The following is a 26,034-nucleotide window of genomic DNA, read 5'->3' on the forward strand; positions in this document are numbered from 1 at the left end:
GCTGCCATTTTCTCTCTCGCACTCTGACAGGGGGTTGAAAAACAAAGTGCAAAAACATGTAAAGGGGCTGTTTAGACAGCTCCCAAGCACCTAGCCATGTCGAGGGAGTCCCCAACGATCCCCCAAGTGAAAAAAGGCAATTTTAATTTTTTTGAAAATTTCGCCGATTACGGTTACCGTACGCGTACGGTATCACAAATTAAAAAAAACAAAAAAATATCCACATTCTCCCCACCCCGTCTGCTAATGGTGCCCGAAGAGCACCATTTGTGCATGGCTTATTAATTCAAAACAAAACATATATTTTACCTGTCACAACGATGCTCATCATATGTCCTCCATGTGCGCACGGTGCGCGAAGCGCATCGTGCGTTCATGGCCCATCTAGCGTAATGTGGGCACGCGGTGCGCAAAGCGCACCGCGCGCGCACGGAACGAACTGCGTTAAGTGGGCGCGCACGCCACAAATGCCGTAAAGTAACTTAGCATTTAAAAAACCGTACAAATTCACTGAAAAAACCATAGGTTTCACACACGTTATAGTTAGGAATTAGCATTTAAAAAACCTTGCAAATTCACTGAAAAAACCATAGGTTTCACACATGTTATAGTTAGCTGGACATTTTACTGATAAAAAACCAATGAAATTCCCCCGTTATAGTTACTGTAGGCAACTATAACTAACGCGACCGTACTCCTCTGCTGATGACATATGTGTCTTTATGAAAAAAAAATATTTGTAATATATGTATAGCTAAAATTTAATGGAAGAAGACATGGGCAAATAAGTGTCTAAATACAGTATTAGCATCAGCAGAGGATTACGGTTGCGTGAGTTATAGTTGCCTACAGTAACTATAACGGGGGAATTTCATTGGTTTTTTATCAGTAAAATGTCCAGCAAACTATAACATGTGTGAAACCTATGGTTTTTTCAGTGAATATATATATATATATATATATATATATATATATATATATATATATATGTATATATATATGTATGTGTGAATACTACACCTTACTTTTGCAGGTGCTGGTATCCCGCTCTCTTTGTGTATTGGAGCCTACGTGCCCGATCCTTTTCACCACAGCCTTCCCTGTAGGGCCCCTTACGGTAATTCTTGGGACTTCGCCCATGCATTATTGTTTTTTTATTGTTCTCCTGCCATTTAGGTAGTTACATATATTGTTTCACTTGAACCCTAGGTGCCCATTCCCTTATCACTGTCCTGAGGAAGACCCCCAATTAAGGTGCCAAGAAGCCTACAATATATATGGGGTCGAAACGTCGACACTTTCGTCTGAGCCAGCCACCAACAACAGAGATTGTTCTACTGTGTTTTTTTCTGTGTAGCTTGGCTATTCTAAATCATGTAAACAACTGTGATTAATGACGGAATAACTGACCATGAATTTGTATTGTTGAAACTAGGATTTATTACTTGCACATCCCTCATCTCTTCACATCACTCAAATCCTCACAAAATCACCGACTTTCCCTACCAGCCCTTGCTTTTCCTTGTTCTTCTGGGCACTTTGTGTATGAATTTGATTTTGTAATTTATGCATCTGTGGATATAACGGTGTGATTAAATAACACTGCTCAATCATTCAATCTATGCATTGTATTTATATTTTGTTGAATATAATTTTTCTAATGTGTTCTGTGGCTTAATATTGTTCACTGGGACCATCTCATATTGTACTATCAGAAAGGTGAAAGCAGGTCAATGTATTTACTTTTGTGGTATACCCTGACGGGTATTGTGGCTATTACTTGAACAGGGATTTCACGCCATTCAACCCACAACCCGATTTCTCACAGAGGGACATGTGTGTCCCTGGCCTTGAGTAACCAAAAATAAATTCCTTTTCCTTTTCCATTAAAAGGGCATCTTGAACAGAAGCAGACATCAAAGTGTTGCAAAAACTGTCCATTTCACTCTAGACTAGCTCTGGAAATATTTGTTTAATCTGGATTCAGGATTGTGTTGTTGTATACCTTAAAGATTAAAGTTAGTGAGAGAGTTTCCAGATCAAATACAAGGTAGGACTGCTACATTTTTTAAAGAAAGATTCACTGCCCAAACTTGGTCAAGCGTATGACCCTTAACACGTGTAGGTGTATACACATGTTGTTTAAGGTTTAAGCTGTTTGAAAAAACTATTACGTTTCAGGTCTTCTGGCAACTATTTTCCTCATTAACTCAGTGATTGAAATCTCCTATAATAATAAGTTTGGTATGGTCTACGAGAAAATAAGAAATCATCTCCAAAAATTCCTGAGGGAAAATAAGCATGAAGGGCCCGATTCATAGAACTAACTTAAGACAAAATCCTAAACTTACTACTTTTGGTATTCACAGAAGGCATTTAGTAGTAGAAAAGTTAGGATTTTGTCTTAAGTCTGTCTTAAGTCTGTCTTAAGTCTGTCCTAAGTTTGTCTTAAGTCTGTCTTAAGTCTATCTTAAGTCTGTCTTAAGTCTGTCCTACTATTTTTGGTATTCACAGAAGGCATTTAGTAGTAGTAAAGTTAGCATTTTGTCTTAAGTTTGACTTAAGACAGACTTAAGACAGACTTAAGACAGTCTTAAGACTGTGCCCTAATCCAGAAGAAAAGGGCAGAACTGTACCATATCTATGAGATATGGTACATTCCTGTCCTCTTACACTGTGCAGGTGCACAAATGGATGCCAAGCACCAACGCAGACACCCTTGTACTATGGTGCAAAGATACCTGCGTTGAAATCAGGTTGTTTTGTGCAGGAAGGGACACCTTCCTTCACAAATAGAAGTGGTATGCCACCCCTTGGGAGGCACATGGTTTTGACGCATTCCCAGATTTACGGCATGTTGTAAATCTGCGAATGCGTAAAAAACCATGGACGTTGAGTGGGAACACCCACAGCAATGCCCATGGTACACCTCCCAAGGCAGTGTGAGGCAGTGCATCGATGAATGCTGCTTTGCCTAACATCATATCTACGAGGCCATGAAAAGCCATGCAGAATGGCTTTCAGTGGCCTCGTAGATATGGGTCTGCACTGTGCACCACAGGAACATCAAAAAAAGGGATATTCCTGCGGTGCACTGGGCTTGTGAATAAGCCCCTATGTTCTAAAGATTTGACATCTTCACAGGTTTTATGAAAGGGGCAGATTCTTTAAATTACATTAGTAACCAGGGGCAAAGAGAACATCTCACTGAATGGAAAGCTCTAAGTTACGCTGAGGTGTAGACAAGATTTTAGGCATAGTGGCTGGCTGGTCTCTGGTCTCAACCGGGTGCATGCGGGTGCAGACAGGTTTGTCTTTGGTGCACCTTCAGAGCACCAGCGGCGCGCCCGTTGCTTGCATCCATGCCACCGTCATGTATAAATAGGGCGGGTGGCAGCCAAAAAACAAGGAGAGCATGCTATCAAAATGGCAGCTCCAGCGGCACAATCTTAAAGAATAAAAAACTGGCCACAGAACACCAACCGGCCAAGTAGAAGACTCGGAGAGATAAGAGAGATTTACAACAGTGTAGTTCATAAATCGCAAATGAGTTCGCTCAGATTCAAAATTAATTAAACATTATTTCCTATTCATTAAAACTCAGATAAAAAAAATTAAAACAAGGACTAAAATACTGATTAAAGTGTGCAAAGGGAGCCGTTTATGGTCTAAGGTGTGCAGTTTATATTTATTAATCAGATTTTTACATTTCCGGTACAGTTTTGTATTTGCAGTGCTCGTTCACAAACTCTAAGCAAGTCCATGCATAACTCTGTATGTGCATACAAAACAATAACACCGTATAAAACCACAATTTTTCTTATTTAAGAAGTTTTATTAAGTGCAAGCATGTTGCCTCATGGTTGCTCACAATTAGTTAAACGTCAGTTGTTCAATCCAGGGGAACACTGAACTATATTTGGCATGTATTTCTTACTTGCAGTATCCATATGTTTTATTTCCTATATTTAAAATGTATCAAGGCATTAACTTGTGTTGCAATAACGAGCAGGACCTAATTTCCTTTGCAAATTCCAAATGTCACTTGTTTCTAGAGTTTGCTGACAGCAGCGTTTGCAACTTCGAGATGGGTTCTTAAAAACCTTTGCACCTCCTGCCAGGCATGCTCTTGTGCCATCCCGTGAGCTGCAAGTTCCCCACCCCATATCAAAGGCAAAGGGAAGAAGGGATTGATTGACATAGGGCAGAACGGGGAGCCTGGTGGCTCGATAAGATGGCCAGCGTCTGGATAGAGCAGGAGCTGGCCTCTCATGTTCTTGTGTTTCCTCATCCTAGCCAGCATCTCATTTGCAAACCCTTTGCTGTTAAAGTTTGCATCTTTACCTCCAACCACAAACAGGATATGACCCTGTGCCTTCTCCACCGGGATCAAACTCTTTTCATTCTCTTGCGAATCTCCTATCATGGTGGAGAAAGTCATAGTCCCAGACTCATTCAAACAAAGCCTTTCAGCTCTGTAGGGACTACCAGGGATGCAGATGTCTTTATAACGAAGTGAGTTTCCAGTGATCATATTTGGCCCATTGATAGACACAGTTGCAGTCACTTGCTTCAGATAAGACGCCATGGACAAACCAATCTCTGCTCCTTTGCAAACTGAGATCACTCCAACCTTGGGGCCTAGAACCTGAGAAACAAACAAAAGGGAAATATCATGCTAGTTCAATAATAACTCCTCCAATCATGGACAATGTTATTTTAACAGCACAATACAAAGTAAGACCTTCATAATGTCAAGTTATTGATGGCCCTTCCTTCAAAGGGGATGTACAAAAATTGGCTTGCCTCAGAACATATTGCAATAATGGTTGTTGTGTGAACTAGTATCTCGGTTTGCTTCCTCAATACACAATCCTACAAGCTCTATTGTAAATCTAAACACAGGGCCTTATTACGAGTATGGCGGTCCATAGGAACACCTTATGCAGTGGCAGTCCGACTACTGCCCCAATGCAGGCCCGCCCGCAGTATTATGAGTGAAGTGATGGGCTCGCCATAGGACCGATGTCCACCGGGGATCCAGGATCTCGCAAAAGCCAGGAGCAGGAATATGCTGGTGGGTCCCACCGGGGGACTACCAAGCATATTCTAAGTTTTCTGTCCACCGGCCCATTCACAGTGGTGAGCCCACCATAAAAAAGGTGGGAGAGAGGCAACTAAGGAGGCACTAACAGTGCCCCGTGCCACTGCTGGGCCTGGAGCTGAACTAAACCTCAACCGAGACCTGCTATCCCATGCATGTTATTCATGTGGTGCAAATAACCAACATTGAATTCTAGGAGTGCTCCTGAAAAATCACAGCAGTAATTTTCATTGAGGAATACTTATATGTGTAAGATTTATGCATGTTAAATTTCCAACTGGATGAAACTTTTACATTCAGAACTCTTATGCAAACATTAACTTGCACATTTAAATAGGATTTTCTTTTCTTTTCTAGGGAATAGATGCTTTCTTCATGAAGCAACTCCTTCCTAAGCAACACTTAATTTTATGAGCCCCTTGCGCCACTTTTGCGTCACTTTTAACATGGGAAAAGTGACGCAAAAGTGGCGCAAGGGGCTCATAAATCTGCCCCAAAATTTTAAGTGTTGCTTAGGAAGGAGTTGCTTCATGAAGAAAGCATCTGTTGTTTTTATCTTGTCACATTTGCTCTATGTTCAAAGAAAGAGGTTAAGATGTCAGACTATGTCTTCTAACATATTGCTGCTTAATAATTTCATATTGAAATCTGTGCTTAATTTTCTTTGACTGCAAAGTGAGAGGATTTTGTCTTGCTGGTGTGAAAGGAAAGGCTGTAGGATGTCATTTTTGTAACACACAACAACATTTAAATACATGTAAATGATCAGCAGAACTGGTCCACAATATATCAACAGTTAAGAAAGCACAAACAAAGCCCTTTTTGTAATTCTGATGTGTGATGGAAATAAAGATTTTATTAGGGTCATAACAAATTGAGACACTTTACCTGATGCGCAATTGACAAATATTCAATGGAACACGATTTTCACACAATATCATTTGTGCATTAAATAGTTTTATCAGTAAAACTGAATGCCTTTACAAATTCAGCGGCTATTTCAATGAAGAATGTTTTATCTGTAAATGACGGTGTGCTACCACACCATGCTTTAGTACTATATTTGTGACAGTGTGCTCCAAAATACAATATCCTTTCTTGCTGAATGTGCGTGACTCAATTGCAGCCCTTGTTCTTTGTGTCATGCTTGGATATTTCACAGTTCTTATGACTTCCGTGATGTAACATTGATGGCAGCATCCTTACTCTGACAATTGTTCCAGAACCACTGCCCCTTACATAAAATATACATCACATGAATCAGTCCAGCACTTGGGAAAACATGCAATCTTTTTTCCAGACTGGAATAATTATCAGTATCCCTCCTGTAAATTGACTCTCAGCAAAGTATTAATAGATTAATTTTCTGGCTCAAATGTTATAAGCATCCACAATCATATTAGATTAGTGCATGGAATTACAGAGCGCTTTGTCTCTGACCTTGGTTACAACCTGTGTCAGAGAAAGCCATATGAATCAAAACAGTAATACTTCATCTAGGTGCCTTCTTTTCAGCTTGGGCTAATTTCATCTTTTTGTGAACTATCAAGCCTTCAACTCCAAAGACTAATGTGAGGTTTTGGGTTTATTATATGGTATGGCTGAGCAGACTTACTGTGGAATAAATTTGCAAAAACTGCCTTTGGTCCAGTCAGGTTCGTTTGCACAACCTTACACTCAACCCTGAGTAGCTATGGCTTTGAGCAGCAAGGCATCTAATAGTACGAAACAACAAAATAAGAAAGGCACACAACACAAAGGAAACACAACACCAATTTATAATGATAGATTATATTTTTATGATTTTTTAGAGTCCAAATGAGCAAATCCATCAGAGGGATCTGGAAATACAGACCACAAACAAACATTGATGACCGTAAAAATAAGAAAAGTTTTAAAAAGTTTTTAAAAGTTAGTTTGAATACTCCAATCTGGCTTGGGTGGCCAAATTCAGCAGGGAGAAGGTCTGTGGGGCAAATAGGGTAGATCTTGACAGTTACCTAGCACCAGAGCTCTTCTAGTCCAGTTCCCCACTTAACAGCATGACAGCAATAGACATCAATGGAGTGGTCCTGATGTTGAGGATCCAGGAGGTTAAGATGCTCAAGGATGTTCACGATGCTGTGGTGTTGACTGGGGTGCCTTTGCAGGTATTTCTCGGTCCATGGGTCAGGTGGAGTGACTTTGGCCACATAGGTCGGGGTCCTCTTAAGACAGTAGAAAGCCTGCTGTGGCTGGGCTACTGGTCTCTATGTACAGCGATCCCTGCCAAATACTTTATTGCAGGCTGGTGGACTACCTGAGTACTAGGTGCCACGCTGCTGCGCTATTCTTTTATATATTGGGTGCTATCCTCAAAACGTTTTACGTTTTTAATTGGAGAAACATGTTTTTAGTAGGGGTGGGCGGAATTTGCGAAATTAACTTTCGCAAATTATCGCGAAAATGCTGAAAATCTCCGCAAACACGCCGGAAATTTCGCGAAGACGCGGAAGTTTTTTTCCCGCCTGTTCGCGGTATTTTTTGCGTGATTGCGGGTCGCCAACTTGCCCATGCGGTTGCTCACGGGCGCGGCCAGCTTGTTTTCACTTGTCCCGCCCTCTCGCGATGCTTACTTCCTGTTCCGGGTCGCGCAATGGATGTTCGTGCCCGTTCGCGGTCGATATTTCCTGTTCGCGACCGCTTTTACTTGAACGCGTTGCTTTTCGCTTGCTCGGGGAGAAAATATCGCGCGAACTTGCGCACGTGGTCGCAATGGGCGTGGCCATCTTGTTTTTCACTCTATTGCATGGTTCTGGGGCCTGATTTTCAATCCTCTTAAAATCTTTTCAATCCTTTGTTTATAGCCACTTTTTTGGGATCTTTATTACTTATTATTTCTCTAACTATTTTCTTTCTTCTATATTTTTGGTTTTTGTCTACTTTTTTTTTGTTTTTTAGCTACTTTTTCTCTTTCTATTGCCTGCTATTTATTTCCTTTACTCCTTTATTTATTTTACCTTTTCTTTACCGCCCCGTCCCCAGAACCATGTCCAAGGGTAGGGCTGTTCGCCGGCGCAGCCAGAGCCGCGACCGCCTTCCTTGCAGAAGGCGGCGCCCACAAGGGGTGCAGGCACGGGCCTTATTTGGGGAGGTGGAGTTGGCTGCACTAATTTTCTTTGTGCAGCGCCACCTCCCCTCAACCCTGGCAGCAGGTGGCAGGCCTGGGTCCGGGTACGGCCTCCGGGAGCGTCGGCAGCGGTGGGGGAAGGTGCGCCGGACAGTGTCGGGTATCTCTGGGGTCCGGCGCACCCAGGCACAGCTGACGCACCGGTGGTCCGACATCCTGGACCGTGAGCAGGACCTGCTGGACCTGCTAGGAGTGGAGGTCCCGGGGCTTGGTGAGTACATATTTAATTACTACAACTTTGTGTCTGTTCTTCTGCTCTGTGTTATATATTGCGAATATTTTTTTTCCTTCCAACTAGCTAGAATGTTGCTGCTTACAATACATTCCAGGTTAATAACGTTTAAAAGTCTTCTGTGATTATGGTGCTCTTCTGCGCTACTACTAATCTTACTTGTTTGCAGCTTTGCGTTTGCGCTTGCTTAGCGTAATTCTTTACGAGTTTATTTTAGAGAAATGAAGTTACGTAATGCTACAGTGACTCTAGTCCACTCCTTACTTTGTCCCGTCACTAATAGATAGGGGCGGATTGATGTTTAGGTACACTACTTTGTATGAGCTTCTAATTTGTTAGTGGTATGCGTGATGCCCCCTCACTCAGTTATGTGACGTGCTGCTAGTACGGCAGTCTTTAGAACCTTTTCTAGTTTGTTCAATGAGTGGTGGTAGGCTTAGCAGTTACTTAGCAGTAGCAGATCAGCATCAATCAAACCAAAATTTGGTGTATACAAAAAATGTAGTCATGTTCATGTGTCCTCCATGATTTGACCATACGCAGTGTTGAGGAATACAGTGGAAATGCATACTTAATGTACAATTGGCATGCCTGGAATAGGTGGGCTAGGTTGGGTGGTACGTTTTACTTAGGCTTAGTTGTAACTTATTTTTCTGGAATCAGAATGGAAGACTGGATTACTGTTGATAAATAGTAACTTAAGTAGTCGAACTGCGAATCCCCCGATATTACATGTTGACCAGATGAGATCGGTCAATGTAGTTATTGCAATTGTTGTTTACATAAGTGTTTTTTTACCGTTGTTGAAAAATATTGTATTTGTTTGACACCATCCATCAATGTTTGTCTCTTTCTTATATCTTTCCTGTTCATCAGCACCCAGGGGCAGACCGACAGGGACTGGGCAGTCGGCGGGACAGGAAGAACACCACCAGGAGGACACAGCTGAGGGCTCCTCTGCTGGCCCCAGTAAGTCTTCTTGTTTTTAATAATATTTCTTATTCCATAACTTTTACTGCCCCATATTTTTCCCGAACTATTGTTTGTTTCCAAATGCTATTTTTTTACCACCAATTATCCTTCGATCTGTACGGTTTCAAAAATCTTATCCCTGCCTCCGCTATGATGACTCTGAGTACTACTACTACTACATACTATCAGTCTGTCTGTACTGTAGTAGCTAGTCTTGCCCAGTTGGCCAGTGCCACTCTTTGTGAAAGGTTGTAATATAAAACTCATATTCACCAGTAGCTCGAGCCATTGAGTCCAATCCGTTGGGTCGTCGTCTTGTACTACTTTTACTCTTATTGATCTTGAGGCTTTGAAAATTCACAGCAACAACAGCCCTACCAGATTTATTACTATTTTGATATGATACCCTATAGGACATACTACTGTTGTAGGGATCTTGCACATACATTTGCACCAGAAAATAGGATGTTGGTCATGGTAGGTTGGACCTTCCTTGCACACCTCAATCAGAAATTGCGCACCCACCACAATTCCACTGCTTGACTATAGTACTGTCTTGTCATAACTATTAGGTCTCGGAACCCTCCCCCCAAGATACACAACAAGTAGACAACCCAGAACATAACACACCCAACCTCTCAGTCGTGGAAGCAATTCACATGCACACCCTTACTTTAATTTGCTCACTCGTGTAAGTTAGTCCACACCAAATACCACCAAGTCTATGTAAGTTCAAAATGTTTATTTCAATTTGAGAAGGTCTGTACACTGTTTTCTTAGCAGCACCAACCGGAAAATCAATAACATTAAAACAATATACATTGTTACACTTATACAGTTGGGAATTAAATCATGATAACTGAACAGTGGTGGAAGGCAGCACCACCATCCCATAGCAATTTAGTTTATATAAATGTATAAAAGAAGATGTGAGTAAAGGGACCCCTCACCTTAGAAGAACCTAGTACTGGTAGTTGTTGCATCATTCAGAAGCTCTGGTTCGTAGAAGGGAATCTTGCGTCTGTAATGCGAAAAAAGAAATGGTGTGCATTAGTATATTGCAACTTGCAAGCATTTCTCAGCCGTGCCAAAAAGTGTAGCATCTATGGATAAGCAATATGGACTAACAGTAACAGTAGTACACCAGTACTTCCTAAAAAAGTGGCTTGTTAATCTTTGTTGACCGCTTGTACGCAGCGCGTAGACTAGACAGTAGCAGTGTGAGGTAGGTCATGTGAGCTCAAAGGTGTCTTAGGAAGCTGCAAGGTAAAGGTAACGTCACATGTGCAAAAATAAAAGCCACAAAGGTAAAATGGTAGCATGGCTATGGCTAATTAAGCAAAGGCTACAATGATCATATATAACTATTAGTATCTACTCTACTACTACCTGATTTGTACTAGTGATGTATGTTAGTATTAACTCATTTTTCAACCTTGCAACTGATCAATAGGGGGGAGGTGTATATGACGCCTAATAAATGTGTAATGATTTCTAGGCGCACTACCGACCACCAGTGCCGGGGCCAGCGAACAAGGCGACGCGGAGGGTGAGGATGCGGCAGTTGCTGCCAATACCGACGATGGAGCGGTAGGGGGAGTGGCAGCACCAGTGGCAGGCGGTGGAAAATTAGATTCATAATCCTTAACTATTGTTGAACTTGACAGCACACTCACTGCAAGGGTGTACTGTATGTATATGTATACTGTACAGTTGTGACTTAGGGCCCCATTAGGATGGTGGACGTATTGCCCCCGCCGGGCCGGCTGGAATTCACTGCCGACACCGCAGGGGCAAACCTCCGCCATCCCTGTAGAAATTATTCAGACCCCCCACATGTCGACCAGGCGGAAAAGGGTTCAATATGCCGGTGGTGTCTCTCTGAACACACCGCCAGCCATATAATCTGCATTTTGGAATGCCTTTGCGTGGCGGCATTGCCGTCCGCCACGGAAAGGCATGCAGACATTGCAGAGTATGCTTGGGTGCCCCCATGGAGGGTACCTACCTATGCTATGGTACCCCCCGCCTTTCCAAGCAAAACGTGACAGGCTCCGTGCGGGGCCCGTCATGTTGTGCTTGGAAAAGCAGCACAACATGTATTTTTAGCATTGCTTTCGGCACCGCCAACCAGAATGTAAAAAAAACAGGATTCACCAGCCACTGTGCCGGGCGCATCATCCTAATTAATTGTCCCCACGGGACCCCCACCCTTTTTAGCGTGAGGATGGCGGGCGGACAAAGTCCGCCCGCCATACGATGTCGTAAGTAGTAAGTATGAGTTGTTGTGAACGTTTGAAGTGTGAACTATAAGACTAGAATCCCTTTAATTGGCATAGGAGCGAGAGTATTGAGTAACCAATGGCCTCATCTATCTAATTTCAACTCCGCTTTGAAAGTTTTATGGAGAAGAGCACCTGGTGCGCTGTTCAACTAAAAAGTGAAAGACGGGTGGAAGGAAGAAGGACGGGCGCGATTTAAAATGTTATGTACTACTGTGCTTTATAGTGCTACTCTACCATGCTACTATGTGTATAAATAATTAACTTGTCTTACTGTTTTTCGAAGAGTATATTTTACAATTGTCTTGTTTTTTTCTTTTTGATACACAGCTACTCCTAAACTAAATCGAAGGGAGTTGGCCGCCAAGGCACGGTGCCGGAAGCTGGAGGCAATCCAGCGAGAATACCGGCGGCTGGTGGTCTTAGCCGAGGAGGAGGAGGAGACTGCGGCTGCAATTGTGGAAGCCTCCTCCCGTGGCCCGGGCCCCAGCCACCACCCTCCAGCGGTACGGCGCCACCGTCTGGCGGCTGCCCGCCGCCACCGTGCCATCTCCGGTGCCCCCCCCACTGTGGCTGTGAAATTTTAAATATTGGTAGGGAAGAAACGTAAACACAGAGCAAACCTAATGGTGATAACAACTCCAAGAACACACTGTTGTAAAGATTGTATGCAAGATATTAATCAAATTATTTAAAAGAAGATAAAAGTGGATACTGTTACTGTCTTATCCTGGTCAAAAATGTGAACTGGATTTGCATCTCCGCATTCCTCTTGCTCCTCTCGTCCATCAATCTTGGGTGTGTCGCCTCGCCACTGCCCGGCTGGAAAAAAAAAGGTGATGGATTGGTATGGTAATTAATATGCATTGTAATGTTTTACAAAGTTTAGGGCAAGGCCTGGCCTGTAATTGTAGATGGAAAACCAAAGGGGATATTGAGAAAGAAAGTTAAAACAAATACACAAGTGATGGTGTAGTGCAACAAGAACACTTTCCGAGGTGGCATGTATGCATCATCTCTACTCTAGTCTGTTTCCAGCATTGACCTTCAACAGTAACAGGAGAGAGCAGGCCCACAGTGCTTAGCATTAGCACATCCTACGTTAACACTTTAGAGTCCTTTTTTTTTCTCTCAAAGAGTTGGACAAACGCAAAGCACATTATCCATTCCAAACATAGCATTTTACAGTTTAAGTTAGTAAAATCAATGCACTGCAGTCATCCCACCGCTACACTCTATTCAACTTCTACACAGACATTTGGGTCTGCTGTGGTTGTTGTTGACGTGTTTACCTTTAGGCTTTTCCATTTAATGCCACTCCTGTAACTTCCTCCTGACTTCATCATCATCTCTGATACTTTTACTGACTGACTGTGAAGATCGGCCTGCAGTATAAGTAAAATTTTTATGACACAACAAGAGTAGAAATATAAATATTACTGACTTGAGTCATTCTTTATTGTGTACAGAAAGATAGATTACTACTAGTATACTTTGACATCACTTTTTGCACAACAAACAAACAACGCAAACACAAAGACCAATAGCTCAGAGTCAGGTGTCCAATGCATGCCATTAATTGTCATCATTCATTACCTGTTCCTTCTCATCTTAAGTTAACGGGCCATCTCTTTCGCCATCATCATGATGGACGGTGCTGTTGTGTCACAGTCATTTGCATTGCGCAGATTGAGTGAGTCCCCTTCCTGTATTGAATTAAAAGCAATGTATCACCAAGATGCAGGAGAAGTACAAATTTCTTATTTGCAAGAAGGGGAAAATTAGTGTGTTCTGTAGAAAGTTGATTAGTGGCAGTGCACAATTACATAAATTCATGCGCAACAAACACAACAAAATCTACAACATTCAGTCTGCGACTCTGCGGCCAATGCATGGCATCAATCATTACCTGTTCCTTCTCATCTTAAGTTAACAGGCCGTCTATTTCGCCATCATCATGATGGACGGTGCTGTTGTGTCACAGTCATACGCATTGCGCAGATTGAGTGAGTCCCCTTCCTGTATTGAATTAAAAGCAATGTATCACCAAGATGCAGGAGAAGTACAAATTTCTTATTTGCAAGAAGGGGAAAATTAGTGTGTTCTGTAGAAAGTTGATTAGTGGCAGTGCACAATTACATAAATTCATGCGCAACAAACACAAAAAAATCTACAACATTCAGTCTGCGACTCTGCGGCCAATGCATGGCATCAATAATTACCTGTTCCTTCTCATCTTAAGTTAACGGGCCGTCTATTTCGCCATCATCATGATGGACGGTGCTGTTGTGTCACAGTCATACGCATTGCGCAGATTGAGTGAGTCCCCTTCCTGTATTGAATTAAAAGCAATGTAACACCAAGATGCAGGAGAAGTACAAATTTCTTATTTGCAAGAAGGGGAAAATTAGTGTGTTCTGTAGAAAGTTGATTAGTGGCAGTGCACAATTACATAAATTCTTGCGCAACAAACACAACAAAATCTAAATCATTCAGTCTGCGACTCTGCCTCCAATGCATGGCATCAATCATTACCTGTTCCATCTTATTTTCAGTTAATGGCCAGTCTCTCTCGGCTCTGAAAAGAGGATAGCTATAGTAGTCATCTGATTCATGGTCCACTTGTTTTGGAAGGACGAGGAAAGTTTGAATTTGTTGTTACCATCATCCAATCATCATTCATGAGGGAAATGGAATTGAGCAGGAGATTTAGTATGATGGAGCGGAGGAGCTGGATTCGGAGGACTGTACTGTCAAATAGCAGACACCTGAAACTTGTATATTAAATTAGAAGAGTAGAAGACGGTGGTAATGGATTGGTTGTGATTCACAAGTTTATAACCGGAAGAACAGACACAAACAAAGGGGGAAAAAAGGGAGGAAGACAGTAAGTGCGAGCCTAATTGTCAGGGAAGTATAGCTCGTCCTCAAACTCTGGGGGTTCAGCTAGTAGTAGGTAATCATCTGACACAATACTTCCGTCACCTGATCAACGTACACCTCTGTTGGGTCGTCCAGATAGGCCTGGACTATCCGCTCAATGTTCAGGGTTGCTGCTGGTAAGCTTTTGTGCTGTTTTTTCTGTGCATCAGCACTGTGCTTACAATAGCCCATCTTTACATACCAATCCTGTAATGATAATGATTGTGCTCGGCCTAATGATCCAGTTATTGTTTCTGTAGTCGATAGTGATGGTGAGTGTTGTGATTGTGAGCCAACCGCACTGCCCTCAGCCGACGAAGTTGCACTTGATTCTGCATGGCCTGCTTCAGTATCAGTACTTCTTGTGGATTGATCTTGCGGGCTTTTAATTAGCAGCCATTCGTTTTCCAACTTACTGGCTGCTTCAGCTATACATCTTTTGTAGCGGGCAACATCATTGTCGGAAAAAGCAAGGAATGTCTTCAGTAGTCACAATTTTGCACGTGGATCCAGTATTGTGGCACAAATGTAATGTTCTTGTGACAAAATTTTATTTTGTAACCTTACATTTTCAGTTAAGCGCCGGGATAAGCTCTCCACCAAGTCATGGGCTTGCCTTCTGTCCTCTACACCTTTGTATGATTCAGACACATTATTCAGCTCATACTCTAGCATTTGCAATAATGGGATAGCTTGGCCCATTGTACAGTCCTCCTTGCTGACTTCACGTGGGAAGACCTCAAAAGGAGAAAGCATCTCAGTCAGGCATTTAATTAGGCTCCATTGCTCCATGTCAAGGATCATGCCTTTAACAGTAGCACTAGCAGCATCCCCTCTTCTTTTCCAGACATATTCATGGAGTGACATGTGCTGTTCGGACAGACGATCAAGCATGTAATACGTTGAGTTCCAACGTGTTGCCACCTCCTGGATGAGTGCCTTGACTGGCATCCTAAGTTCACGTTGGATGATCCTCAGCTGCTTCCGAGCTTTAAAAGAATGGCTGAAATGAGTGCATATTCTTCGGCAGATGGCCAGTAAATTGCTGACTATGGGTTCTTTTTTCAGAAAGTCTTGAACTATATTGTTTATGCAGTGCGCCAAACACGGAACCCTGAAATAGGAACCAAGTTCCATGGCCTTAAGTACATTACTGCCATTGTCTGTGGCAACAAAACCAATACGAAGCCCTCTGGGCTGCAGCCATTCCAAAACCTTTGTGCGAAACTCGTGTAAAATGTTTTGAGCCGTTTGAGATTTCTCCATGGCGAACATGGCTACAGTTGCATGTTTCCGAGTACCTTCAAATATCGCAGCTGTGTCAACAACACCTCGTGCAGATAGTTTATCTTTAACCCCCACAAAAGAGATCCATTGTGCAGTGATGCACATGTAAACTATGGCTTGGCAACTGCTCCACATGTCGGTTGTCAGGTGGAAATTGTGCACAGCACTCTTCTGCAAAGCGTGTCCAACCAATTCCAGCACATCATGATGTAGTGCCGGAACAGCAATTCTTGCGAAATAGGACCGGCTGGGAACTTTCCATTTCGGGCAGATGGCAGACACAAATTCAAGGAAACCCACCCCTTCCACAAATGAAAAAGGAAGAAGGTCCAGCGCTAACATTTTAGCCAGCTTCGCATTGTACAATCGTGCCGTTGGGTGGTTGCGTTGGAACTGCCCCTCCAACCTAAACATGCTCTCAATGGTAGGCTGGCTTACTTTCCTTAGAGGTGCTGTTTTCATTAACCCACTACGGCTCAACGACACAGATTGTCTCATTGAGGTACTCGCCGGTCGCCTTGGTGTCTCACACAGACTCTGAGTATGGCTCTTACTGCGGTGCCACTCTGATGTTACTGAGGAGGATGTGGGCGTTACCACCACTGCAGTACTGGGGACAGGGCTAGAAATGCCTCCCTCTTCACCTGCCACCGCAATAATATCGCTCTCTGATTCATCCTGACCAACTTCAATGGGTTGAGTTTTTCTACTTTCTTTTAACTTAAGTAGGTGATCCTCCCACACGATAGTGTGGTGTATTCTGAGATGACTTGCTTGTCCTCCGGTACCATAATTTGTACCAAGCTTACCACGCCGAACACCTTGCCGACAAATTGAGCATATAGCAACGTTCTCCTCCTTGGCGCTAACAGAAAAGAAGTCCCAAACTGGGGAGGAGAACTTTCTGGCACTGCTGGATGTGCCACTTTCAACACCAGATGAACTAGAGGGGGTGTTTGAAAATGTGTGCCCCTGTGCACCTACACTGTGACTTTTACTACCACTACCTACTGAGATGGATGAGCTGGATGTAGGTCCCTGCCGGGCCTTGGAAAATATGGCAGCTGGAGGTAGTGGTGGTGTAACCTGTGTTGGTGAGATCCGTGCTACATCCCGCTCAGTAGCAGCCTTTCTGGATAGGGTGAGAATGTTGGTCTCTAATCCCTTTGGGGCGGGAGTAATGTGCGTGATGACTGGCTCGTCTTCATCAACATCATCACCCCCCTCTTCTACATCTACCTCCATAACTCCAAGTTTTTCTGGGACCTTCCTTTTCAGAAGCATTGTCTTGTGGCGTATATCACTCTCAGACCGTGCTGGTGGGACCCAAGTGTCATCACGATCATCAGAAGCAGGGCTTGAAGAAGAAGATGATGGACTAAGCCTCCTTTTCCTTGCTGGTGGTCTGGAAGACAATAGATCTTCTGAAACAGTGGTTTGACTTTGCTCCACTTTGTCTGCAGGAAGCTCGATTTCCTGAAATGCCCCTACGTCAGGAGCAACAACTACTATGGTGGGCTGTTGCGGCAGCTGCTGCTGTTCTTGTTGCGGCGGGTGCTGCTGTTCCTGTTGCAGCGGGTGCTGCTGTTCTTGTTGCGGCGGGTGCTGCTGTTCTTGTTGCGGCGGCTGCTGCTGCTGTTCTTGTTGCGGCGGCTGCTGCTGTTCTTGTTGCGGCGGCTGCACACTGATCTGCTGAGTTTGCGCCTGCGTTGAACTTGATTGTGTACTACTTTGCGGTAATGACATTTCTTCAACATCGCTGCTCGTTAGTAGACTGGCTACCTCTGCGACACTAAAGCCCTTGGGCCTAGGTTGGTGGGGTTGGACCGCTGTGCTGCTCCCAGCTTGGTTCCCGGACAACGCTTTGGTGCCAAAAAAAACATTGGCCGGCACACCACCAGTCGTGGTTAATGGCACTTCCTTTTTCTGTTCGTTCTTCTCACCGGCAACTTTCTTGGTACTGGACCTGGTACCTTTCTTTGGGGCCATCTTCTTCAGATGTCAGGCAGGATGCAGATGCACAACAAGTTCTGGTCACACGTGGACGTGATGCGCAGCAGGACTTCTGTCTGGCTGGCAGTACAACGGGTAGCCGGGTGATGCTGATGACACCTCCTACTCTGTCTTTTGTGCACCTAAAAGCAAATAAGACAGGAGAAGAACATCAGTGAAATGTTGCATTTGTTGTTGTGGTTCGCTTACTTAGTACTGTACTAGTGCAAACAAAAGATAGTCTAGCCATTTATGACTTTTTTTTTCACTAGAGCTATGTTATACTTCTGTGTACAGCCACACACTACACTCTCAGGAAGGATAGGAAAGTTAATAATAACCACCAAAATAAAAATGTAATGAAAGTGGGGTGGACCATTAAATTATTTGAGCATCTCAGCATCCATGGAGCAGCTGCTGGCAAAGGGGATGGATGGATGGAAGCAGTAAGCCAAATAGCCAATAGAAAAACCATGCAGGCCTAAGGCAAAAGCAGGACACTAATAACTCACAGTCAAAAAAACACCCAAAAAGGCCACCACCCACATGGACACTCACAAATCACAAACAAGCCGGGGGCCTGGGAAACACCAGGAGCTGACAAAAGGCCTATAAAAGCCAGGTAAAGGATGCATGCTAAAGCACACTGCTCTGCCTTTTTAATGCAACAAAATGGAAATACGAACATTCACAGGCCCCAAAAAGGTCTGCAGGGTGCATGCATTGCACACCAACACCCCAGACACATAAAACAAAAGCATGTCTTTAAGACAACCAACATCAGAAAGGCCGCCCCAAAAAACACACTTCCCCTAACTCAATCCAATGCCATCCATGCCCTAAATGATGTCTAAATTCAACAGACCACACAGAAAACAAAACACTTGATTAATAAAGCTGTGGCTACCTGCTCTGATCCTACTGGATGAAAGCTGGCCTGTTGGCAGACAAGGCCAGACAAGCTTGCAGGCCTAGGCTTCACAATGGCCACCAGCCACATGGCCAGGCCCAACAACATCAGAAAGCCCACCCCAAAAAAACACACTTCCCCAACTCAATCCAATGCCATCCATGCCCTAAATGATGTCTAAATTCAACAGACCACACAGAAAACACTTGATTAATAAAGCTGTGGCTACCTGCTCTGATCCTAGTGGATGAAAAAGCAGGCCTGTTGGCAGAAAAGGCCAGGCAAGCTTGCAGGCCTAGGCTTCAAAATGGCCACCAGCCACATGGCCAGGCCCAACAACATCACAAAGGCCACCCCAAAAAACACACTTCCCCAACTCAATCCAATGCCATCCATACCCTAAATTATGTCTAAATTCAACAGATCACACAGAAAACACTTGATTAATAAAGCTGTGGCTACCTGCTCTGATCCTAGTGGATGAAAAAGCAGGCCTGTTGGCAGACAAGGCCAGGAAAGCTTGCAGAACTAGGCTTCAAAATGGCCACCAGCCACATGGCCAGGCCCAACAACATCACAAAGGCCACCCCAAAAAACACACTTCCCCAACTCAATCCAATGCCATCCATGCCCTAAATGATGTCTAAATTCAACAGAACACACAGAAAACACTTGATTAATAAAGCTGTGGCTACCTGCTCTGATCCTAGTGGATGAAAAAGCAGGCCTGTTGGCAGACAAGGCCAGGCAAGCTTGCAGAACTAGGCTTCAAAATGGCCACCAGCCACATGGCCAGGCCCAACAACATCACAAAGGCCACCTCAAAAAACACACTTCCCCAACTCAATCCAATGCCATCCATGCCCTAAATGATGTCTAAATTCAACAGATCACACAGAAAACACTTGATTAATAAAGCTGTGGCTACCTGCTCTGATCCTAGTGGATGAAAAAGCAGGCCTGTTGGCAGACAAGGCCAGGCAATCTTGCAGGCCTAGGCTTCAAAATGGCCACCAGCCACATGGCCAGGCCCAACAACATCACAAAGGCCACCCCAAAAAACACACTTCCCCAACTCAATCCAATGTCATCCATGCCCTAAATGATGTCTAAATTCAACAGATCACACAGAAAACACTTGATTAATAAAGCTGTGGCTACCTGCTCTGATCCTAGTGGATGAAAAAGCAGGCCTGTTGGCAGACAAGGCCAGGCAAGCTTGCAGGCCTAGGCTTCAAAATGGCCACCAGCCACATGGCCAGGCCCAACAACATCACAAAGGCCACCCCAAAAAACACACTTCCCCAACTCAATCCAATGCCATCCATGCCCTAAATGATGTCTAAATTCAACAGACCACACAGAAAACACTTGATTAATAAAGCTGTGGCTACCTGCTCTGATCCTAGTGGATGAAAAAGCAGGCCTGTTGGCAGACAAGGCCAGGCAAGCTTGCAGGCCTAGGCTTCAAAATGGCCACCAGCCACATGACCAGGCCCAACAACATCACAAAGGCCACCCCCAAAAAGCACACTTCCCCAACTCAATCCAATGCCATCCATGCCCTAAATGTGCTTGAAAATGAAATACATTCAAAAAACAACAAAAGGAACAGTTGCTTCATCATGCACACACACACCCATGAGGCCATGTCCATGGCTAGCTCGGGCCTACTACTACTACTACCCACAAAATAAAAAAAATAAAAAAGGAATGATGATAATTAATTATCAAAAATAAATTGTAGTTACAACAACTGCAATGCCCACAATCAAACAAACACAACAACCACTTACTTGTAACATATACTATTCCAAAAATCCTCAAATCCAATTGCAATGATGCAGCAGAAAAAAAGAGTGATCTTTCCAGCTCCAAATCCAAAGGCAGAATGAGCAGGAGATGGACAAAGCACTGGGAGGAGCCTGCTGGACAGGAACAGGAAGTTGGAGATTCTGTGTCACTTCCTCCCTCTCTCCACCTTTTAAAAAAATGACTCCTTGCACAAAAAAGGAAAGCCAAATGTCAATAAAAGGAGTTGTTTTCATCCAAAATCAGCATTTGCAGAAGGTTTCATGATGCTAGAACTGATATTCCTCTCCAAATTGAAAATTTTACGTTGTTGAGTTCTCGAGCTTCAGATTACTTCCGCCGACATGATCGCATTCTCTTCTTTGTCCCTGTCGCGTTGGATATGACGTGTTCAGGATCTCTTTCTCCTGTTCGCGTTCGATTAGACGTGCCCGCGTCCTCATCCTCTGGCTCGCGATGTAGAATGACGTGTTCGAGATCTCAATCTTCTCATACTCGCGCGGTGCATGATCGCGAGAAGAAAGACGTGATTGCGCGACAAATGACGTGATCGCGCGACAAATGACGATAATGCGGCCGCGAACTGTCGCGAGACAGCGTAAAATGGCTACCAACAATCCAACATCTCGTGGAGAACGCGACCGGGTCGGGAAAACTTGTCGGCGAACGCGGGGATTCAGGTAAGGCGACCGCGCGAACGCGAGAATGTATTTTTTTACAGTGCGAGCAAGAAACAAATTATCGCTAAGCTGCGGAATGCGGAAATTTTGACATTTTCGCACTTTCCGCGCAACGTGAAAATGCCAAAATATCGCAATTTCCGCGAACGGAACGGAATTTTGGCCCAGGCCTAGTTTTTAGATGAATTTTTGTAGAATGAGTTATAGGCTGTGAACGGAACAAAATTTTTAAATCATTAATGTAAAAGCTTTCTTACCTCGTGATTATTTTTCTGTACCACAGTTTTCGGGGGCTATCATTTGTTTTGCCTGTTACTTGTTTTGTTTTTTTAACCTTTGTGCCCCTTCCCCGTTCCACCACGGCTTGCCGATTGATGTGGAGGGAAGTGGGCAGTTGATCTCTTTGGCCCCTCCCTGGTACTTTCGATCAGGGACTCGGGCGGCGCTCTAGTCTTTCCCGGTCACAACTACTTACATTTCATGCTGAGTCAAATGCGCAGCGGACGCGCGCAGCGGGCGCGCCGCTGGCACGCCGATGGAGCGCCAAAGGGAAGCCCGTCTGCGCCAATTCTGCGCCCTGTGCTGGAAATCCTGACCATCATTTGACCAGTCACGGTAATGCCTATGTCTACTCTAGGGAGTCGATCCTTGACGGTCGATTCCAAATGCATGCTGAATGTAATCTGATAGACCTAGAGTACTTGGGGACTGGTTCGAGTTTTAAATGTGCCCACTGAGCGGCTATCTTTTCTCTGGACTCTGCTTTCCATCCCTCTGAGGCTGATTGTGAGCATAAATCCCCGCCTCTGACACTTCTTCGTTTGGAATATTTACTCAATGCCAGATCCCTCATTAAACACTCCAGCGAATTTAACGACTTTGTGACCCTTCGAAAACCAGATCGGGTTTTTGTTACCGAAACCTGGGCCAAAGATTGTTCGGGTCCTGACTTAGTGGAAGCTATTCCAGGTGGTTATTTGTTTAATAGGTTTGACAGAGAGGGGAAGGTGGGCGGAGGGCTAGGTGTAATGTATAAAGACATTTACTCCTGCTCCACTAAAGTCCTCTCCACTCCCTTTGATACCTATCAGGCCCTATATTTTTCCTTAAAAATTCTCCCTACGGAAAGTTTCATAGGGGTGGTCATTTATCGGCCTCCTGGACCTAGGGCCACGTTTCCTCATGATTTTAGCAACCGAATAGAGCCCATTATAGCCAGTTTAAAGGCTACCTTTTTGGGTGATTTGAATTTTCATCTGGAGAGAACCCATTGCCCTGAAACGCAGGTCTTGCTTGAAGTCATGGACTCCTGTGGATTCCCTCAGCTCGAATGACCCTAGGATAAGGGTCTTGGATCCTATTCCCCTTTCCTGGTCGGATCATTTTGCTATCCCTTTTACCCTCGAGATTGGAGGTCCTTACAAGGACCCCAACTTTAAGCACTTATGTGGATGTTAATACCATCTACGATGACTTTACTAGTTGGCTAATGTTAGCCTTGGACTCCCTTGCCCCTCCTAAAAAACACTATGTGGTGAGAAAGCGTCCCTCTGCCCCATGGTTTTTGGAGAGGCTGAGAAAGCTTAGACAGGGTTGCCGGCAGCAGGAAAGAAAATGGCGCCTGAACCCGACTAATGCTGAAAGGGATTTGCACAAACTTAGGCTAAAGGAATATAAGGAAGCCATTAATAAGGAAAAGGTCTTTTATTACTCCAAGATGGTGCAATCTTTTAGATCCTCCAGGGAACTCTTTGCCATGGTTAACTCCCTCTTGGCTCCCTCAACCACTGTTCCAACTGAGGTCACTCAGGACCTTTGTGATAAGATGGCTGTTTACTTCCATACTAAAATTAAAGACATTTACTCCGCTTTGGAGAAGTCAAACTTGGTGGGATCGAAAGCGAAGTCCCCTGTGGGTCACTGGGTAGGCCCTCCTAAGGAATATGGTCTGTGCTCTTTTCCTTCTATCTCCCAAGAGGAGACTGAGCGGTTGTTAAGTGGGATTAGATCTGGCTCCCCCCTTGAATCCTGTCCTCTCACAATTTTAAAATTAGGGAGGGAGGCCATTGTACCGCCTCTGACTACCATCATCAATATGGTTATTTCCTCTGGTCAGGTACCCACCACGTGGAAAACAGCGGTAGTTAAACCCTTGCTTAAAAAGGCCTCGCTGGGCCCCACAGAATTAAAAAACTTTCGGCCCATTTCTCTACTGCCTATTCCAGCCAAGATCCTGGAAAAACATCTGAATGGCCATCTCTGCTCCTACCTGGAGAAACATCAATTACTTGAGTCACGGCACGAGTTCAGGAGGGAACACAGTACGGAGACGGCCTTAACCGTTGTTTTTAATAACATCCGCCAACAGGTTGATGCTGGTCTTTCTACCCTACTGATCCTCCTGGATCTGACGGCAGCTTTTGCCACCATCTCTCCGGACAGATTGCTGGGAAGGCTTCGGGAAATCGGGATAGAGGATGTGGCATTCAATTTACTCTCCTCGTTCCTTTTGTTAAGATGGGACAATACTTCTCTGCCCCGATACAACTTTCCTGTGGGGTTCCGCAGGGATCCTCGTTGAGTCCCACTCTTTTTAATATCTACGTAGCACCGCTCGCTGCTGTGGTAAGGTCTTTCGGCCTGGAAGTCCTTTCCTATGCCGATGACACTCAGATTTTGATCTCCATCACCGAGAGTCTCTCTGCCTCAGCACTTAACTTTAAAAACTGCATGCGAGCGGTGGCCGCATGGATGGTAGAGAACTATTTGAGACTCAATGGGGATAAAACAGAGGTTCTTATCTTTGGGGGCAAGACTAACATCTGGTCAGCGGCCTGGTGGCTGGATTCGCTTGGTCCTTGCCCTAGCCCCTGTCCTACTGCCAAGAATTTAGGTATTATTATGGACTCCACGCTCTCTTTGGGTTCTCAAATCAATAGGACAGCTGCCACCTGTTTCGGGATGATTCGGACCCTGAGGAAGATTTTCAGCTTTCTGCCCCTCTCTGCCCGTAAACAGGTAGTGTTGGCCCTTGTGGTGTCCAGGTTGGACTACTGCAATGCTCTTTATTTGGGGATCAATAAAGGACTTCTGCACCGTCTCCAGCTGGTGCAGAATGCTGCCGATAGACTGGTGATGAACCTCCCTAAATTCCATTCAGTATTTGACACTATTAGGAGCCTGCATTGGCTCCCGTTGGGGAGGAGAATTGTGTTTAAAGCCTTGTGTTTGGTCCACAAGGCTATTCACAAACAGGGGTCAGAAAGTTTTAATAAAATGTTTCAAAGATACTGCCCTGGGAGGGCCCTCAGATCTGGAAATAGGAACCAGGTCATTGTCCCCAGAGCCAGAAGAGTCAGATGGGGGGGAGGGCCTTCTCCCTGATAGGGGCCAACCTGTGGAATTCCCTCCCTTCCACGCTCTCTTCTCTTGAGCCCCATCTGGTCTTTCGGAAGTCCCTGAAAACCTGGCTTTTCACCTGTCCGGTTGCTGTGCCCAATATGAACCTTTAGTGCCTCACCGTTGGATTTCCTCTACCAGGATCCTGCTCCGCAGCGCCTTGATGCCCCTGGGCTAAGTTCGCGCTTTAGAAAAATTATATTCATTCATTCATTCATTCATTCTTGGGTGACCAATCTGGACTCAGATGACAGTCCTGGGTCTGGCTGGCTCAGGTTCAACATTTGCTTATGAAGGATCGGTCTCTTGGGGGTGACTGTGAGAAAGTCATCCTTTTTGCCCTGATCAACCCCATTGTTTGACTGATACTGGTGGTAACGGACTCTGACTGCCCCCTGGGCTCTGCTAAGCAGGCCCAGTGCTCTGATTAAAAATATATATAGTAATTAGGTGCAATTGCAATTGACACCGACAATGTACCTGTAACTCCCTAGTATATGGTAGGGCATGTAGGCTGGATTCGCTTGATTTAGGCCACGCTCTGAATTGCATAGACCACACCCCTTGTAAAGGACTCCTGGTCGCAGCTCTATGGCTATGCCTCATTTAGAGACCTCGATCTACTTTTCTTATGCAAATTACAGCCCTGTTCAAACATTTTAAATAATACTTTAAATATTCTACAAACCAAGTAAAAGTACAAAATGTGTACAATATGCTAGTGCTTTACTGATATGCCGGCTCCAAGTGTGGTCTGTGCTGGACCAAACCATGTATTCACCTTAATGGTTTGATTAGTGGTGGCTGGTGACATTTCAAAGTGGTGAGGGCGTAAAAGTTGTGAATTAATTTTAAGTAGTAAGTGAACAAAGTCAGGGAGCTTGACAGACAAAATGGAGGGTTGGGGAGTCTCCTCGGGTGTATTTTTAAGCTAATTTCAATAAAGAATTTTATGAAAAGCAAGATTTATAAAACAATTCTTATTGTGTGGTTTGAAATATGTCAAACCATTAAAGAATGCCCCACATCTTAATACATCCTGCCTCAACATATCTACCTGGGTGTGTTTACGACAGGCCAGTATTGAGAACTCTGGAGCCGAGCGTCTTTCAGTGGGTCATAGAGATGTTCACACTACAGCCACATTTAATCCTTGGCCCCTCTGCAGAGCACGTTGAAAATGGAAACGTGTCAATTTTGAGAAAGCACATAAAGGAGGTCACACAGATGTCAAAATATGCATAGCAAGAAAAGAAAAGAAAAGAAATTCATT

The 26,034-nt window shown here is 44.2% G+C and overlaps 1 protein-coding gene across 4 annotated transcripts in view; it reads right to left on the reverse strand.

The window, feature by feature from the left end:
* Positions 1-3,660: 3,660 nt before the first annotated feature.
* Positions 3,661-26,034, reverse strand: part of LOC146866146 (bile acid-CoA:amino acid N-acyltransferase-like) — a 268,476-nt gene continuing 246,102 nt past the window's right edge. For all 4 annotated transcript variants that reach the window (XM_085633929.1, XM_085633921.1, XM_085633947.1 and 1 more), the window contains exon 4: positions 3,661-4,648. In XM_085633929.1, the coding sequence (XP_085490055.1) occupies positions 4,052-4,648 (597 nt within the window). In that variant the 3' untranslated portion in view covers positions 3,661-4,051. The remainder of the gene's footprint in view (positions 4,649-26,034) is intronic.

This window comes from Triturus cristatus, chromosome 2_1 (assembly GCF_964204655.1).
Source record: "Triturus cristatus chromosome 2_1, aTriCri1.1, whole genome shotgun sequence".
NCBI classification, from domain to species: Eukaryota; Metazoa; Chordata; class Amphibia; order Caudata; family Salamandridae; genus Triturus; species Triturus cristatus.